At 40.6% G+C, this 19,928-nt stretch overlaps 1 protein-coding gene across 4 annotated transcripts; it reads right to left on the bottom strand.

The window, feature by feature from the left end:
- Positions 1-264: 264 nt before the first annotated feature.
- On the bottom strand, positions 265-19,021 carry LOC107224194 (protein enabled). Of its 4 annotated transcripts, XM_046739477.1 has the most exons (10): positions 9,962-10,473; positions 9,308-9,629; positions 8,330-8,499; positions 6,944-7,198; positions 5,802-5,863; positions 5,261-5,576; positions 4,579-4,744; positions 4,008-4,196; positions 3,644-3,896; positions 265-3,473 (listed from the first exon to the last, which is right to left on the bottom strand). In XM_046739477.1, exons 1-10 carry the CDS (start codon positions 10,012-10,014, stop codon positions 3,445-3,447), a joined length of 1,815 nt encoding a protein of 604 aa, XP_046595433.1. In that variant the 5' UTR covers positions 10,015-10,473; the 3' UTR covers positions 265-3,444. The 4 variants fall into 4 exon arrangements, with proteins under 4 accessions (XP_046595433.1, XP_046595432.1, XP_046595431.1 ...); XM_046739476.1 differs by lacking the exon at positions 9,962-10,473 and adding an exon at positions 18,808-19,021 and having other exon boundaries at positions 4,579-5,576; XM_046739475.1 differs by having other exon boundaries at positions 4,579-5,576; positions 9,962-10,479.
- Positions 19,022-19,928: the final 907 nt, after the last annotated feature.

The raw sequence follows: 19,928 nt of genomic DNA, 5'->3' as shown, positions 1-19,928 counted from the left end.
AGTTTTCTTTTCTTTTTTCTCTTTTTTTTTTTTTTTTTTTTTTTTATTTTCAATCTCTTTTCAACGCACAGTCCAGCAAAACTTATGGAAAAATGGCAATTGCTGAGGAAAGGAGAAAAAAAGAAAGAAAGAAAGAAAGAAAAAAAAAAAAAAAGAAACTAATCATACAACATTCTCACCAACAAGCCGACCAGCCTTTGAGTTCGTTTGTTCGTTTGACACTCTTGTCGTGGAATTTACTATACATATAATTATCGTGGAATATAATTTACTTTCTTTTTCACTTTTTATTTTTTTTTTTTTTGTTGTTTTTCTTTTCGTTTTTTTTTTTTTTCAGGACAAAACGGCAAACACGTACGAAAGTACGATAATAAAACTAATTATGATATTATCAGTTAGGATTTATAAAAGTATCAAGGTTGAAAAATCTTTTGTCAATAAAATCGGCGGAATGATTACAGCAAATTTTTCGCTCATACGTACGATCTCACGTATGCAGAGTGTATTATCACACTACGGCATTGTCCTTTTTGTCCACCTCCCGTCGCTTCAACGTTACTCACATCACAATAATATACAGCGATAAAATATCTATATAAACTTTCAACCGAACGGTCAGTTTCACATGATCATGATAAAACTGTTGTGTCGTAAAATTTCACACGATAATAATTTAGATGCCCGATTAAAACCGCGTATTGTAAGAGAAAGAAAATATATATATATATATATATACACACACACTACAAGACACGGTAACACACTGTATCAAGTAATCGCGCGTCACGTGCATTTTTTTTTTTTGTGGGTATAGGTACTTTTGGTTAAATGAGAAAATGAGAATTGAAAGAAGATTTAAGAAAAACAATTGCTAAAAATTGATTAGCGAATAGATTAAAGAACTATTCGCGATTAATGTTACCATTATCATTACAACTATTATCATTATTATTATTATTATTATTATTATTATTATTATTGTTGTTGTTGTTGTTGTTGTTGTTGTTGTTGTTATAATTATTACAGCATCACGATTTATGATTGTTCTCAATTACAAAAACTGCCAATCGGTAGGTAATAACTTATATGATTACCGAAGAGTTGAACGGGTGCTGTTATAATCGTTTTTTGTTGTTTTGTATTCTTTTTTTGTTTTTTTTTTTTAATCTTACGAATGTCAATAGGTCATTATTATTACTAACGTATGGCGCGTATTTAATTTTCACGATACAATTGTACAACCGACTTGTTACGTTTGGTTTTCTTACATTTCTTAATTGTTTAGAAAAAACTTTTCTTCTCTTTTTTCTTTATTTATTTATTTATTTATTTATTTTTTTTGTCGGAATTTCGTTTCACCTGCGATTTTCTCACATCATCCAACGGTCATTGTTATTTTTTCAGTCATCGATAAAATTACGTCTATAAACAATTTGACTATTATAATATAATGCGTAACCCAAGGCAGGGATTATTTATCGTCTAGTCGTAAATTATACATACGTATATATATACATATATACATACATATACATATATGTACGTGTATATATTTTATATATATATATATGTGTATATATTTTTATACACGTATCAATACAATTGAATTATATGTATATTGTATCAGTCAAAACTTGCGTTTCATTGCAACGAATTATTATCATCGTTATTCGAAGAAGAAATACGTTAATTTTTTCTCCTCAATACTTTTTTTTTTTTTTTTTAAACTTTGCATCCAGCAAATCTGTGGTGTCGTATCAATTCTAGGAATCTACGCGGAATTAGCGACAAATGAAACTGCGATTAGAGGCTTGAAACATGGAAAATAGGAAAACCTTTGAAAAACGAAAGATATTGAATAAAATAATGAAACACGGGTAATAAAAACACTCGGAGTATGACTGCGACAAGTGTACATCTTGCCATCTCGGTTAAGGATAAAATTGCAAATGTATCGCGGCTTAGAAAGTAGATTTAAAATCAATATAAAGAGATAAAATAATTTTCGAAATGTCATTATTTCTGAAGTATATCACAGATACCACAGATCTTTACTGACTTTGATCCCTATTAAATGTACGTCAAATGTTCACAGCTCGATTACGTCGTGGAAGGGCGGGCGGAGGATATGACAGCGCTTGTAGCGATTAGGTAATTCAAAAAATTATGCGCCTACGTGTGCGTTATTTTTATTATCCTTTTTTTTTTATCATCAAGTATCATTTAACGATCTCGAATTGATATCTAAAACGTGCGTAAAATTCGACGTGTCTGGTTGATATATATTTTGTTTGTTTTAATTTATTTCTTTCTTTCTGTTTTTTTTTTTTTTCAAATTCTAAACGAAGAGATAAATTGAGGAACTAATCGATATCCTTCAATCAGCAAGACAAGTTTAAGTAGACCGAACGCCGTTCATCCTGAGCGTGAAGGAAAAAAAAAAGGATTTAGTTCTCAAATATATCAACCATTGACGTTCCCGATTTTGAATTCTTTCACGAGTTTACACGAACGCACAAATTTTAATACGCGCTTGTATACCCAAGTCGGTGACAATTGATTTCATAATACGAAACTTACGATAAAATAAGAATATAGTTACCAAAAGCAATCGAGTCCAGACTTATTTTTCTTTTTTTTGTCTTTTTGGGGGGGGGGGGGGGGGGGGCGAGGAGGACAATTACGTGAAACCGTAGATTTTTGAAGTGTCGGTGATCGAATTAAGGAGAAAAAAAATTTGTGCTAGATAAATATGGTGATCACGGTACACGTTGTTTACGAAAAGAAAAACCTTCGTTTTAGACGCGACAGAAGGTGTTTCAGGCCCAAAATAATGGACGACAATGAGCAGCACGCGTTATTGCGACGATTATAAGTGTATCGTTAATTATTATAGGTAGGTAGATACCTATTTTGTTATATCGACCGTAAAGGCAATATACATACATACGTGTAGTTATGTATATGTATAATGTAAGAGACGTAATATACTAATTATAATTTAATTTAATTTAAGTTAAGTTAATTTAAGTTAATTCAAGGTACTTATACATACAAATGGCTGATATACATGGATATTACTACATCGTGTATGTATCTCTCTCTTCTTTTCTTTTCTATTCTATTCCCGTTCATTTGCTTTGTTCTTCCAACAATATCTTCTATTGGTTACTTTCTCCGTTGTTTAGTTCTGTAGCTTCTATTCTGATTTTCTTCGTTTATTTTTTTTTCCCCCCCAATGTAAGTCTGATGAAAATCCGTGTCTTCCGCGCTTGTCGATGATGAATTTCTTACTTTTAACTTATTTTTTTTTCTTCGTTTCTTATGTGGTTTTTTTTCTGTTTTAGTTTTTAGTTTTTTTTTTTTTCTTTTTTTTTTTACTTCAGTAGAATCCATTTATAAATATACCGTAGAAAATGAACCTTAAGATAAATCAGGCTGACTTTACCTTCTGCTCAATTCCGACCTGAGTGCTGAAAAATACAATAAAAGTCCCACATTCATCGAATTCCTTCATATATACAGAATAAAATGAAATTCCTTAATTTTTAGCGAAGAAAAGATTGATGATAAATATAGATATTGTTGTAATATCCTTATCTCTTTCCGTACACGTCGAGAATGCCTAAAATTTGAAACATACCTTCGATTATCTCCTGTTTCATCTTTTGAAACTCTCTACGAACGTCCTTGATTATTTCAGCCTTAAATGCCTCCATTTCTTGGGCGGACAACGGCGTACCTTCGTTGACTCCGTTCACCTTGAGCAATGTGTCTTCCGACGCGGAGCCGAACCTCTTGCGAGCTGACTTTGGGGATTCGGCGCCATTCGCGAATTTGTTATTCGAAGAATTGTTCTTATCCCAGGTACCCTTTCCCGGCGAATTCTCTGGCTCCTGAAAAGAAAATTTCACCATCTGGTCAATCTCGACAAGTGAATTCAAGGCTGATCTTACAATTTTTCTCAGAATAAAGTAAGCGCGACTCTGTTACTTCTTGGTACATACCGGAGGCTGTTCTGGCTGTTTCTTTTCAACAGCTGCGCGCCTGCGTGCAAGTGTTTTAGCCATCTCATCCATCATAGAAGCTATTCCTCCGCCTCCGCCACGTCCAAGTGTTCCATAGTTGCCGCCCCCTCCAGTGGCGCTACCACTACTGCTTGTGCTCGAGCCGCTGTTCTCGATTGGCTGGGATTGCTAAAAAGTACAACATGAGGAGAAAGAAGCAAAAAACGAAACAAGAAAAAACGACAATGGTGATTGATGAAAATGAACGGATGAAAGCCATCGGTCTGCATGTAAGCCATTATCTTCTCTGCGCTAGAAATCCAGGGTGTCCAGTCAGGACTCAGCATGTGATTTCCTAATTGTTGATTAAAAATGCGCATAGAAAAAGATCGATTTCATCGATGGAGTTGTTGTACAAACGTGCTTCGGAGCAAAGATCTTCAGTTGTATTAAGATACATAAAATCACATTCATTGAGATACCAAACAAATTTGGATCATGTAATATCGGAGCATGGAAATTGTTACAACTGAAAATTCTGGACAAAGTATATTTGCTGTTCGGAACTTACCTGTTTCTTTTTAAGACGCGCAGCCTGGAGGGCAGCAGCTAACGAATTGGTATCGGGCGGTGCATCTGAGCTGTTTGAGTTAGCGTTGGGTGCGGGCGGAGGTGGAGGTGGGGGTGGGGCAGCAGGGCCACCAGGTGGGCCCATGGGGGGTGGCGGTGGGCCGTTGCTGCCAACCGGAGGAGCATAAGTGTTAGAATTCAAAATGGAATGAGAGCCGTACTGATTGACCAAATTTGAAGGGGTACCGTACGGGTTTGTCGAATTATTACTACTCAACTGGGTAGCGGTGGTCGACCCATACTGCTGAGTACCATTGCCAACTACCGCATACTGCGACTGTGACTGAGTCTGGGAACCGTTCCCAACAACCGCGTACTGTGACTGTTGATTATGACCGGTGGTCGCGTACTGGTTTATGGAATTATTACTACCGTACTGTTGCTGTTGTTGGCCGTTCTGAATGCTCGGATTACTACCAAAGTGACCGCCTTGAATCGTCGTCGAACCGTACAGACTGTTCTGACTACCAGTGCAGTATTGGTTAGCACCGTTACTCTGACTCATACTACCACCGACACCGTAAATACTGTTTTGACCAACAACACCGTACTGATTCCCCTGATTGGTACCATATATTGGCTGGGATTGTGACTGGTTGGGATTTTGGGAGGATGATGCGTACTGGTTCATCATCATCGGGGGCGGTACGGGTGCGGTGCTGACGCTCGGAGGCTGTTGCTGTTGGTAGCTTATCGTCGCTGGTGGACACGGTGGACACGGCGGACACGGCGGGCAGGGTGGTGGGGGTGCTGCCGGTGGTTGTGGCGGCGGTACCGGCGGACCACCGCCCCCTATTTGTGATTGTGCCGGGTTTATAGGGCCCGGCATTACCGGCGGTTGAGGCGCCGGGGGTGCTGACGAAGTCCGATGATGGCCGGACTGTTGTTGCGCCGCTGGCGGACACCCCGGTGGAACCGCAGCGCTTGGGCTGCTCATTACTGCGAAGAAACCATCATCATTAGCTAGGAACGCCAATGGGACGGAAAATGTTGATGAAAAAACCACGGCCCCATCGGGATTCGAACCCAGGACCTCTCGATCCGTGGCCACGAACGCGGCCGGGGCGCTGCCGACGCCGAGGCAATGATTACGCAAGAAATGATTATTTGTTTTGAAAATTGCAACGTTCAACGTGTTTTGAATGGAATTTTTTTCCACTGTACCTTGGTTCTGCTGAGACATCCGTCGCTCTTGAATTATCGCCACGTCTTCTCTGGTCATGGTTCTGTGTGTGGTAAAATTTTTACGTGAATTAGGAGGTCTGAAGTTGATTTTTTGTTTCGAAATTCTTTCCTCTTAATAAAAGATTTTTCTCCTTTAAGCTTGCGTGAAAAATAATTTATTCTTAAATATATGTATTTGAGGTTAGAGCAAAGCGTATTAGTCAGCCAGCTAGACTAACATGATTAGAAAAATTAGGATATTTGGTTATACCTCTAGAAACCAGCTACCTAGAAAGGATGCTAGTAAAATTTGAAACATTATTGATATTAGTGGGTAGTATAGTAGAACCAGTTCAGTCCGTATTAACTGGCGTATATGCATAGAGGCAAAATGAAATATAATTTCGATGTAGGTTAAGGTTGTAGAGTCGCCCGCTGTGACGATCGCTACAATCCAATTTTTCATTTCCTTATTATAAATATATTTTGTTATTCAAAAGATTTTATAACTACATTATGCATAGCGGAAAGACATATAACTACAATTAATTCATAATCTCTAAAACTGATCAAGCGATCACATCGCATTGATGATTTGTCATTGTATTATTCAGGGCACCAACGCTGAAGAACATGCGCGCTGTATCGTTATTGGTGAGAACCTCTTCACTTGGATCTTCGATCTATTCCCAATCGCTCTAACTGAACGAGGATCATCAATTTTGTGAAATCACTTGACGAATAACAATAGTTGTAGCAGTTGATAATTTTTTATATCAACTTGAGGAATACTCAGATCACTCCGAAATTTCGTTTTTTCTCTACCTAAAGGCCATTTGATTTTCCAAAACGTATGTCCGCCCACCCGAGTGGGTACTCAAAATTCTAGAATTTTTCCGATCGATAAGATGCGAGTGATAATTCACCAGTACGGAAAAAAAAAGTGACAAGATTCGTAAATCCAAATAAACAGATAAAGAAACAAAGAAAAGCGAAGTGTGAGTTGAAAGGTCAGCGGTATTTGAGTAACGTGACAATGTTATTTGAGAAATATTATTTCCAGCACCGGCTTTACATGTTATACCGCATATCTATAACATGGATGTAAGCAGAGACAATGATATCCGGCAGTCGTAAGTCACCTCATGACGTTCTCGCGATCAGCCGGTGATCCCCGACTCGCAACTCCACCCCCGACCTGAATGACGGTTGTGATGCCGCTCGCTATCGGAGCGGCGGTTGCCGATGGGGGGGCAGGGCTTCCACCGAGGTGCCCCAGGGACAAGGAAACTCTCGACACGCTCCCTACGCTCCCTATGCTTCCTACCATCCCCAGGCCCCCCTGAACGGGACCAGATCCGCTTTGGGCCTGGCTTTGGCTTTGACTCTGACTCTGACTGGAAGCACCCAACACATCATTGACCAGTGACGATAAGTAGGTACCTGCTATTTGCATGGGATCATTGAGGCATTCAAACGGTTGGTAACTCATTCTCAGTAGTTTCTACATCGATGAAGTTATTTCTACAGTCATTTCGGTTATCTGGATTGTACTTTGTCAGTTGTTATCTTGACTGAGCATACAAGATACAGTTGATCGTGAGTTGTCTCCTTATCCTGCATTGATTCGGTTATCCATCTATTTATAGACACTTGTCATCGCTGCTATTAAGTCACTTCTTCGCAGTAGATATATTATCTTTATCTATCCAACTGTTTCGTTAAATTAATTCGTTAATTCAATACGCAGTAACTTAATTGTCGCGATTTATACTCAGTTATCCTCTTGTTCGCAGGCGACACGGAGTGATTTATTCAATTACCAGGTGTCATTTAGTCAGTTGGAATAATGAGTAACTCGATCAAAGTTTCCAGGCGGCCTGATTGCACGGAGCATATGTCCTGCAGAGTTCAGGGACTTTGGAATTGCACCTGCGGTCTAAACAATGCCGTAAATTTTTCCTTATTCAATTTATTTCGGAGAATCCCGTCAAAGCAATGTACAATATAACCGAAGTATCATTCGAGTAAAATTATGCATCGCATTTTTCAAAATAGCACGTAATTAGCAGCTAATTAGCACCCAAAGAGCCTCCTTACCTCATGTTCGGTATTTCTAATAATATGGTTCTACTAATATTATACCAGTCATAAATTATATAGTGACAAGAATGAAAGAGACGGAGCAGGTATGTACACTGTGAGTTTAAGAATAGTCAGGGTCTATTAGTCCTCTTCAGAAATCTGAGTCGATGGATCCTTGCAGGAACATTTACATATAATCGTTGGCAAAGTGCCGCTATTCGGGTTCTCGAATCGTCCTGAAACGCCGTAATCGTCGTCTTATCCTGTTTACCATATTATTGCAGATAACATACTCCCGTCACGTATTGGACAGAAATGAAAACATCGGGGACAAAGAGAGCACTCGAGAAATGGAACCCAGAACGTGAATCGAGGTGAAAGGTAAAACCGCAAAAAAAAAAATCAAGTAAAATTGGATAAGAAAAACGAATCTAGGGACTGACCTGTATCCCATGTCCTCTTCGTACTGCTGGGTGATACCAAGAGGCTGTTGCTGTTGTTGTTGCTGTTGTTGTTGTTGTTGGGACTGTTGCTGTTGCTGGTAATTCGCCGGTGCTGTGGAAGCGACTGCCGGACCCAAACTCCTCGAGATATTGCTGCCGTTGCTGAGGACCTGGGATGAAAATTCAGACGGATTAGTACGGGTTAAAGTTCGATCTTTCAATGGCTACTGATGTATCATAATACGCCGCGAGCTCAATTTACTTCATTATAAAGTTAAAGGTTTCTAAATTGATAGACACTGCCAATTGTCACGGTTATTGGATAATCGTCGTTGATCTGTAACGAAAGGTAAGGAGGAAAAAAAAACTGCATAACCTCACGCAGTGAGTCAGATTCGGGAAATGGAGCGACTGATATATTCGAGTCAGGGTTTTGGTAAATGGTCTTAATAACCGAGTTGAATCTCGTTTGTGAATTATTGGAGTGAAAAAGCGAAGGCTGACGCGTTGACGTAATTTTTTGCATCGGATATAATATTCGTGTGGCCGGGAGAAGTTATCCAATTACACGGCATGTGGCTCGATGCACTCTGCACGTTGCCTTCTCTCTCTCTCTCTCCCTCTCTTTCTTTCTCTTTATCTTCTTTTCTTTCTCCCACGCAAGCGTCCGGTTGATTTCGTGTGCGACCAGCCTGACAATGAAGTAATTCAATACATATCCGTATCTCTCCAGGTACAGCTGTGTAAAGTATATCGAAGATAGTATACGTATAAAGGTAAGAAAGCCGCCCCATTTTTGACGTCCGCATATCATCTCCGCAGGGTAAACAAGTGTAATATATAATACAAGAAGTGAAAAGATACGGGGACCTTTCTCCAAGGTGCATAGTTCCAAGACGGGAATGGTTGATAAAAGAAAGAATTTCGACTCGGCGAAGAGACAGAAAGAGGGAAATAAAAAGTATACACAACACTTACGTCGAGGGCCTGCAGCATGGCCTTGGCGAAAGCGTCGGCGTCATCTTTACTCGAGAAGTTCAGCCCGTAAACTTGTTTGTTGTCCCGCCATTGGTGAAACGTAACCGTAGCCTGATTGTACTTCAGTCCTTTGAGGATAGCGCAGTTTATCACTATCTCATGGTCCTGGAGCTTCCGACCGACCACTCTGAAGGTGTTGTTCACCTGGTGATGGTACAGCTGCACCTTCGATAAGCCGGACGAACTTCCGCTCGGCACCCATTTCTTGTTCACGTCGTCGTACACCATCACCGACGCCCGTGCTGATGATATGCTTACCTCACTGCGAAATGGATAATGACATTGTTTCGTTAAGTACGGTACACACCAAGTACCAGAACGAAGTCGGTATGTCGATAAACGATAAATGGAACAATAATGGATTCATCGACATTGTGACACGGATTCGGTAATATGACGTAGGAACATCGCGTGTTTCGGAAGTGAGATTCGATGCAAAGATCCACCATACTCGCCAAGTGGTAAGAGATCATTGTTATTCGTCATTAGAGACGCTGCCACGTGTGCGTTGGCTTAGGGGCGAGCCGAAAACAGAAATGGAACAGACGGTAACAAACGGCTTGGAAGCGAATGGAATTAGTTAGCATTCAATACCATGCCCAGTAGGTATTCCAGTCGGACCAACGTTTGTGATTAGCGGTTGTCATGTCGGCGATGGTCTTGCCGATGAAGGGTACGTGTCGTCCTTGGGTTGTACTTTACCCTTGTTCCGGGGTACCGTTAGGAGTTGGCCCGAGCCAAGGACAGAGGAAGTCACCCTGTCACCTTGTTTATTTTTACAACACTGTCCGAAGGAGGAAGCCGGCTAAGACGATTACTTCATCGCCGCAAGCTCCCCGCCAGCTTTGCAGGTAAACGATGCCATTTTCGTGACACCTCACTGCGCGAGTCTTTCAAGGATTCGCTTTACGGTGTTGCCTCTGCTGTGCCTCCGGGGTATCGGTTGACTTTTGCGAAACGGGGAAAACGCGGGGATTCAATTACGTCTGCAGCATGTTGCCCTCGTTGTTTCGTGGTGAGCACCCTTTTTCACACCGCTACCCGGAAAGTTTTATCATCGACGATAATGAGCAGTGTTCGAGCATTCTCAAACTTCTTTTCAGCGATACATCACTGAAAAACGAACAACTTTTTCCGGTAAATAATTGCCTCGTCCTTGCGGTGTAAAATTACACGTTAACCCTAATTCGTCACACCGCGGCAGAATCGAATAACGGTTTTCCAGTTCCAAAAAAGCGATATCCTGCTTCGACGATTTGTTCTAAAAATCGCAACAAAAAATATCTAGGTATTGTTTAAGGATCGGAGAAGAGGCTCGATTCAGTTTTCCTAACCACAATTCATTGTTTAAATATCGTAAGACATCGGCAAAGTTGAGGTAAAGTGGAAAAAAAAATTTTAAGGAATTTTTTTTTCGATTAGATACAGAATTGATTTCCAGCAAAACGAACGACTGTCAAAGTCTATTCCTGAAATCTACGAGGAGTTTGATAAATTTTTGGGATGAAATTCGCTCAGAATGATTCATTGCGGTTAAACGAGTACCTGATAGTATTGGTTTGATTTCGATTTTTTTTTTCATCTAATTTCATTCGCTAACGATGTGATCTTCTTTCAGAAATAACTTTACAAATAAAGTTGAAATATCTTTGGCGACGGTATATTTTCGACGTTCTCTTGTCTCTTAAAAAGTTAGTAGTCCTGGCAATTGAAATCGGACCGACATCGCAACTCGGACGAATAATTTCGATAAAAAATGTTCTTTATTCCACACGACTGAACACGTATATATACATTTTATCCCCATACGTCAAAGTCAACTCATACTCGTCCCCTGAATCCCTTAACCTTTTTTCTCCTCGGGTTGCGGATTCGATTCTCCTTGGAACAAGGGTGATAAAAAATGGTTTCTACGAAGAAACTTTTTTGCCCTTGAGTATTGTGAAATGAAGTATATAAATCGCAGTAGAAGAGTTACGCCGTTGTTGAACAAACTAAAATTTATTGAAGAATATCGTTACATAACATCTGATAATATATCAGCCGATATGTCGAGTATCGTAAATACATCGCCACCATGACGGTTACGTAGGATACTAGGAATGAAATTCAATCGAGCGAACTGCATATCTTTTACCACCGTTCCGCTTCTCCTTGACAGTCTAATATTTTTCAGCTTTCGATAAAAATCATAAGAAACCGTATCTCGGGTTAATACCGAAGTCGTTAAAAAAAAAACTTTCTGCACTACACAAATGAAACACTGTCACGAATCCCAAGGAGAAAGAAGTTCACCGATCACGTTATGTCTTTCCAACTTCCGACAGATATTCGCGAACCCGGTTCTGGTCCTTCAAGACGTTATGATCTGCGGTGATCCCGTAACGTCCAACGCTTCGGACAACTTGATTGTTCAGACTGAAGTCTCCGGATGAAATGTTTCACTGCAGGATGTTGCCGACCACTTCCGGCTGCAGTACACATTCCTCCTGATAACAACAATCGTGCGCGCATTTCCTATCCTACGTGACACATATTCCAGGGTATTTTTAACCATTCTCGCTTCATAGCTGGCAGATTCGCGAAAACATCCGAAAAGGAGTATTAAAAAAATCCCATCATCATTGCTGTAGGAATGGTGCAGAAAAACAATGCGTTGTTCCTGTTACCGCTTGAAACTGTTGCTGCAAATACGAATGGATGATCTTTAATCTACACCACACCACTAGATTCCCAAACTCGTAACATTGACTTGGTACAATTGCCACATTTGATAGCATCCGACATTATCGACCGAGTGAAACGAAAGTCAGACACGTGTGCCTGCAGCGAAGAAACATGAATAGTCGCCGATGACCTTCTCAATTACACGGACGATTAACGCGATTACTGATTAACGGAGGTTGATCGCGATGCCGACAATCGTAATCGGTGCTTTGGAAATCGATCGGCGGGAAGGGTTTTCTCTCCACACTTCCGGTCATCCGGAGAAACCATCGTCCGGAGGTTCCGCGTACCGCAGCTTAACAGAATGCAAAACAAGAGCGTGATTCTCAGGTTTATACTTGCAGATCACGAGACGACGACGGATCGCTATCACGTTTCAACTTCTCGCATCCTTCTTCCGCGTTACGCGAATACCCGGATCTAGATGGTGTGCATGGTGCAAGGCACGGTTCCTTGCTTCTTTATACCTATAACCGTGAAACTCTACACTGAGAATAATTTCATTTGTTACAGTAACTAGAGAAATTCAGTAAAACCGGTATCGTTAAAAAAAAACTGTTTGAATATCGTTGGAATTACGAAAAACGAGGTACGCCTAAACATTTTGCGCTATCGTCGATCCTTTTTTGGTTATTGCAACGCAAAATCAGTTTCCGAGGTTTACTCTACTTTTTTAAGTTGAACAAGGCTTTAACGTCAATTTATCGTTGCACGAGCGTTAAATTTTCGCAACAGTTGCAAGAAAATCTAGCAACAGCGATCGTAATGAGAAAGAATAGCAACGGATACTAGAAAACTAATTTTCATTTTCTACCTGGAACTATATTTTTCGATTGTGGTAAAAAATGAAAATAGTCAAGGACTGAGCGGTAACCGGAATAAGAAAATTTCTCTTAGCGTACACCTTCTCTCCTTGCCATTGGGTTGCAACTCTAACGCCCGGCCACTCGACTTAGGACTCGAGATTAGGACTCTGGATTGAACAAGCTCACGACGAGTGCATGAAATTCCTTGGAATTCTCTCTAACCCCACGGTGACGGTTAACATTTTCTAGATATCGTTAGAAAGTAAACAACTTCTGCTGCTGTTGCTGCTGCTGACGATAACGTGGCTGATAATTATTATTATTTTTTATCAGACACATTCGTATAACCTGACTCTTTTGTCCCCCACCCCATTCCAGACTTTAAAAAATTTAATTCTATTCCACAAAACTGAATTCCCCGAATATTCCCTCAACGCTTAAGCTCTAAATGAGCAAACTACTACCCGTATTCGGGACGTTCAAAAAGTGAGAGAAAAGCTTCACTAAAAAGACTGCGCACAACGGAACAAGAGAAATAGAAGGGAAAAAAAAAAAAAACGAGAAAAAGAGAAAAGTGAAAACCAACTTCCCTGTTTCTGGTTCATTCATCCAGGTGGACGAGGACTTTTGTCATCCCGACGCAACGGAGAGAGCGAGAAAGAGCAAATAAGCGTGCATTACACTTACGAGATACGTGGAGCGGTAAAAGTCCGCGGTGATATTTGTTGATCGATGAAAGCGTTCCTTTCATCCTTCGCAAAGCAGCCGCGATTGAACCCGATAAGAAGTATACTCGATAAGTACGTGAGTGTTAATCCCTCTGTAAGTGTACATATCTATCTCTATCTCTATCTCAATCTCTAGTGACATCATTTGTTCCAATTTCAATACCACGTAGCACGTGTCAGTTCGTTTAGAAAATACTATGCATATTCGTTTTACGTTTCAGTGTTAAACAATGACGGCATACGTCGGCCGAAACGTAGAACCACCAATGACTGACACGAACGTGTCGGACGTATAAAAAAAAAAAAAAAAAAATACGCGGGTGGAAGAATTTTTTAACACCGTTGTACGAGCATCAGTTTCCCGGTATTTTTATTTTTTACTTAATTTTTCGTTTTTTTTTTTTCTTCTTCTTCTTCTCCCCCTTCCTTCCCCCTTGTAACAACTCGTGACGTTTCAGCGGACTTGATTAGCTGCGATCACAATGCCGACGACAACGAAGACGAGAAGGGGCCGATGATCGTTATACCCAACAGTGTACCGATCCAAGGACTAACATTGGCCGTATTTCTGCAGACTGCACACGCCGCGGCACAATCGCATCCCTCCTTTTCATTCCCCTTCTCGTTATTCTTTTTCTTCATTTTCGCCGTTCGTCATCCGCAGGGGAGTAAAAAAAAAAAAAAAAAGAAAGAAAAAAAAACCCGAGCTTCAGTCACCTGCTCGGTGAAAGGAGGAGCCGGCTTCCGAATTGGCTCGCACCACCTTGTCCGTAACGATGCCGATCATGATGATGATGGCGATGATGATGATGATGATGATGATGATGATGATGATGATGACGATGATGATGACGACGACGACAACGAATACCGAGACAAGCCGGTTTTATCTTACATAGTCGCGGTAATGGGAACGCGATGAGACACGAGTTGTTAGCCAGGTAACTCGGTTCCTCGATCACCTCGATGATTCACCTGTTCGTCGTGTCGAGCTAATTACGTTCAGCTGAATCTGACTCGCGGTAACTTAAACGATTTTATTATATATATATATATATACCAACAACACCGACGAGTGTCCGTTACTCGACGGCAATTTACCTGAATCCTGACAATTGTCGAGCCGAGTAGACGTTGTAATTCGTCATCGCTGCGGTGAGTTTGAAGGGTGACTAAAACGCTTTCGATTGATCGCAGTTTATTTTACGAATGAAAAATTATTCATCGCTGGCGGATCGACGATTTGAAATTGATTCGTCGTGTTGACACGTGGGTAGTTGAATAAAAAATCTAAAAACAAGAAAAAAAAAAAAAAAAAAACACTCAGGGTAATGTTTCAGAGTTGAGACAACTGCAGAAATAAATTTTGAACGGTGAAAAATTTCATTTGTTACAATAACTGGAAAAATTGAGTAAAACAGGTATCGTTATAAAAAAAAAAAAAACTGTTCGAATATTGTTGGAATTACGAAAAACTAGGTACGCCTAACCGTTTTGCGCTATCGCCGATCCTTTTTTGGTTATTGCAACGCAAAATCAGTTTCTTCGGTTTACTCTATTTTTTTTTTTAGTTGAACAAGGCTTTAACGTCAATTTATTCTTGCACGAGCGTTAAATTTTCCGGTAAGACCTGTAAAACTAATTTTCATTTTCTACCTGGAACTATAATTTTCGTTTGTGGTAAAATATGAAAATATCCGAGGACTGAGCGGTAACATGAACTAAAAATTTCTCTCAGTGTAATAAAGCTGCGTGCATATTCGAAGGAATTTTGCAGAGACAGGGTCTCGAGGCGCAGGTTATACCTATTTATACATAGTTTAGATCGAAATGCCGCAGGGCGTACAATGTAGGCGAGTGCAATCGTGGATATATATATGTATACGTATATATATACATATATATAACAAAGTCGAACAACGAGACCGATATTCTTAAAATTAGATCCCGCAGTTTAACGCCTTGGGCGATCGCAAAAACGCACGTGGGGGGGATTCGCGACTGACGTTTCAGAACAGCGGAATATAAGAAGCAGAAGAAGCTGGGAAGGAGGAGAAGTCATCGTCCTGCGATTTACATTTACGTACCCGTGCAAATTTAACCGGCCTAACCGAACCTAAGCCGGCTTGGAGGCCTCTCCCCCCCCCCCCCCCCCCCCACCTCCCCGCGGCTTTTCTTCTTATTCCTCTTGTTCTTCGTCCCCCTTTTTTCCCCGCAGATGTTAATTATACATGCGCATTGGTCCGCAACGTTGTTATTGTTACAGCGTTTTTACAATTTTTTTTTTTTTTGGGAATGGCTTGAAACTTACCCTTAAAGCAAGTCTGTTCGGGGTGTGAGGTGTTTACGCAAACCGGTCTGCTGCTGATGCTTCTGCTGCTTCTTCGCCATTCGTTATTCCAATTATCTCATCGACTTGACGTTTTTTTTTTTTTTCGATTTTCTTAATTGCTTTCATTACTTCTTCACCCTCTCGTTACATTCTGTGATCTTTTAAGGCGTGTATTAACTCGCGGTTTTTCCGTTATTATCATCGGGTATACCATTAGATCCGAGAAACGATGTGTCATCGCGCCAATTGTAATAATAAGAAATTTTTTTAACGAGGCGATTATACGCGAATAGTAATTGAAAGAAGTAACGGTGATTCATTATCTCCGAAATCATATTTACGTTGAAAATCTATTGCCTCAAGTGAGAACGAACGTATCTATTGTGAAAAATGATGAATTTTCGAATAGTGTAATTTTTCCAGCAGCATCTTGAACAACCCGCTGCAAGCATTGTCGTCTGTGGTCAGGAACTCGGAACAGATTGATACGAAATTACCGCAACGGCCGTTGAAAAGACAGTCTATTGAGGAACTTTGGTTTTCGCCCACCACATTTTTCCAATACACGCATACGCCATGTAATACAGAGTGAAGAAAATACGAGAAGATGATTAGAAGCAAGTGAACGTGATGCGTAGGAATCATAAATTATATAACGTAGAAGAAGAAATCACTGTTTTTTCAATATTACAACGATTTTTAATGAACTAAGATTTCGAAATATGAGTGTGTGCTTTTTTATTACGGTTGACTGAATTTCAGACGGTTCCAAAACAGCGAAATAAAGGTTTTATCCTCAGCATTAATCGTTACGATAACGCTACTAACTTCAATATGATGAAAAAAACGAGGTTGAATTTAGCAGCGTTAACGCAACGAGACATGAAAGAAAAGTTCGTTATTGTGCATTCGTGTTGCGAGTACGTTTTGTCTATTATGCTTCGTTAAATTTCAGACAATTCTAAAGGTGCGAAGGAACGATGTTTCTTAAACATGCAACGTTACAGTAACGTCACTACACGTAACTTGAACCTCACGAAAAACACGTTTCGTGAATTTTTGAGGGATTAGTAACGAGAAAAAACACCTACTTATACATCGAAAAGAGAAAGATGAGTAAATAGAAACAGAACATCGAAGAATGAGAATGCAGGGTAAAATGGTTTTGGGAAAAACCATCGAATTGAAGTTAGTCACGTTATCGTGATGATTCATGTTGAGGAAAAACCGTTATCTATTCCCTTTTGGAACTGTCTGAAGAGTTCGGTAGATCGTCGTAAAACAAAACACACTCATATTTCGAAATCTTGTTTTCTTCAAAATGATTTCAAACTTGAGAAAATAACGATTTTTCCCCGATGTTTCGTTGCTATAACGTTACCAACTTCAACCTCGTGAAAAAACCAGCATGGCATGTGCGTACAAACGGTATCAGCCCAATTCTCGGCCCAATCACGTTTTCACGAGAGGCCATTCGCTTCCGGATCAGGTAACAAACGAATGCAAGGTTTCAATGAGTTTATACGACACTCAATAATTTCACTCAATTTAATGCGATTTCAAGCGAATTTCGAACGAGCTTGAAGTTGGTAACTTTAAACGAGTGTAGATAGATTGAAGTAAAATGATCAATTTTTAACTTGACGATACGTATATTTGAACATGCGTTTGGGTTTTCAGAACGTACTAGGCCCAAGTTAGTAACATAAACGTATCGAAAATGTTGAAACAAAAATTTACTATTTCGCACCTCTGGAATAACTGAAGAAGTTGAATGTACAAAATCTGAGTTTGCTGTCGCTGTATCATCGGCTTATACAAATTCCACTTAATCCCAAAGTTGTAAAATAACGACTCTTTCTAAAGAAGCATCATTACAACAATAACCGATTGGAATGTTATATTTGGTAGCGTCGGACCCTCCTGAAACTGCATAACATCGAATTTTCCCTAAAAATATATCGCATCGCTCCCGTGACCAACTACTTACTAATATTTTACCGATTTCGAGAATTGAAACGAAACGAAACCCGTCCGGAAGCCGAAGCACGTCGTTTCGTAGGGATCTCCGCACCCCGGCGAAACGTTAACTTCTGTCAAAAATCGTTACACGAGTGGGAGGCGGCGGGTTTCTCCGCACTTCGACGAGGAGGCGGCGAAAGTCCGACTTCCAGGATCTAGAACGCTGCACACGCTGCGGGGGATGCCGGCGTGCGTATGCGACACACAGGCGTGTTGTGACAGACACGCGTGCATGCGGATCGAGGGTAGTTTTGGGCCCGTTCGCGCCTTGCAGGCTTTCGTTTGTTTCCCGTTTGTACTTCCCCTGTCAGGCGGGTTGCGTTTTCGCGTTAAATTAGGGGAGATTCGACGTTGCCCGACCAATGAGCGTGTGAGTAAGTCGTGAGACGAGCGTTGTTCCTTTGTCAATCGGTCGAGGGTTCCTCAGGTTTCTCGCTTTTCTTCTCTCCTCGAATTACTTATCGCTCCGCGGTTTCTGCCGTAAACAAACGACGATCGCTGGCAGGCCGGACGAGCGAACGTGTTGTTGGAAAAAGAATCGAGGTGGGCGAAGGGAGGAAAACAGTTGACGCAAAGAGAGACAGAGAGAGAGAGAGAGAGAGTGAGCGAGTGAGTGAGTGAGTGAGAGTGAGAGAGAGAGAGACGAAGGGTGGCGAGTCTGGCGGAAGGAGCGAAATGAGTCACCGTGTTTCGGGGATCATTCAAAATGACGCGGAGCGAGCCGTTTTAATCATCGATGAGGGCAACGCAACGGCTCGTTCGGTGTATTCGGTTTCTTTCGATTCTTCGCAATGGTACGTACGCGACGTTAACCGCTGTACTTACTTCATGTTCCCGGTTATTGGTAACTGCTATGCTCTCGTACAGGGCGAATGTCTTCGTTTGCACAGTATTTCACTGATCCCATGAAAACAAGCGAGATTTGGACAGGATTTACGGTAATTCGACATAAATAAAACCGAACCACTAACACCACAGTAACACCCTATTATACTTCCAAGCGGCCATATTGCCGACTCCGAGGAACCGAGGGCTTCGATTTAGCGCAACACGAATGACCGAGAATGGAAACTCGACTCGCCCTCGACGCTCGGCACCGACTCGCCTGCCGTCTAACGGTCGCCGTTCGAACTTTTCAAAACAATTGACGGAGCGGAGAAATCGATTCTCGCATCAGCTCGCTACTTATCGCTCCATTAAGAGGATGCTGTAGTCCGTCCTTATCGACCGAGTGAAATATCGCTGAATTTCACCGTTACGCTTACGCATTGCTATTGCGCGAAAAAAGCTTGTTAGTTTCATGCGAGAATAACGCCGAGAAATGTATTTCTGCAAATAAGAAGTGAATTAATTGGAACAATAAATTTCCTGGCATTGTTGTTGCGTAAAATAAAACTTTTTTCATGTATTCTTATTAAGTAATGTATGTGCAATGGCGCTATCGGTGGCTTTTTTTTTGTTAGCGATGCGTAAGTGTAGATAATGGTCAAAGCAAGTGATATCTCTGAAATGAAATCCATCTCATTTCTTCGGAAAACACCCGATCGATTTGAAAATTTTTCTGGTACGACCGTTTTGATATTACGAAGTGTGCTCTGGTCAGCTAGCACCGATAAATCATCATCTTAATTAATAATGGAATAATCTATTAAATATAACCACAAAGCCTGCCTTGCGGTGAAATAAAAAGACGAAAAATCTATCCCATATTTATTCGGACGGATTGTGAGATGACCAGACCGCAATTAACGACAATAGCACGACCATTTTACGACAACGTTTAAATGGATTTAAAGTTTTGCAAAAGAATGAAATAGATCCTCGTGAAAACTCTTAAATCTGTCACGTGACGGCACGCTCAAAACACTTTAGTAAGTAAGATGTGTAAATCTTTAACGTTTGTTTATTAATTTATTTTTTTTTTTTTCGTGCACGCGGGTATTTAT

This window comes from Neodiprion lecontei, chromosome 5 (genome assembly GCF_021901455.1).
Source record: "Neodiprion lecontei isolate iyNeoLeco1 chromosome 5, iyNeoLeco1.1, whole genome shotgun sequence".
NCBI classification, from domain to species: Eukaryota; Metazoa; Arthropoda; class Insecta; order Hymenoptera; family Diprionidae; genus Neodiprion; species Neodiprion lecontei.
This window is presented reverse-complemented; position numbering and strand designations above follow the sequence as displayed.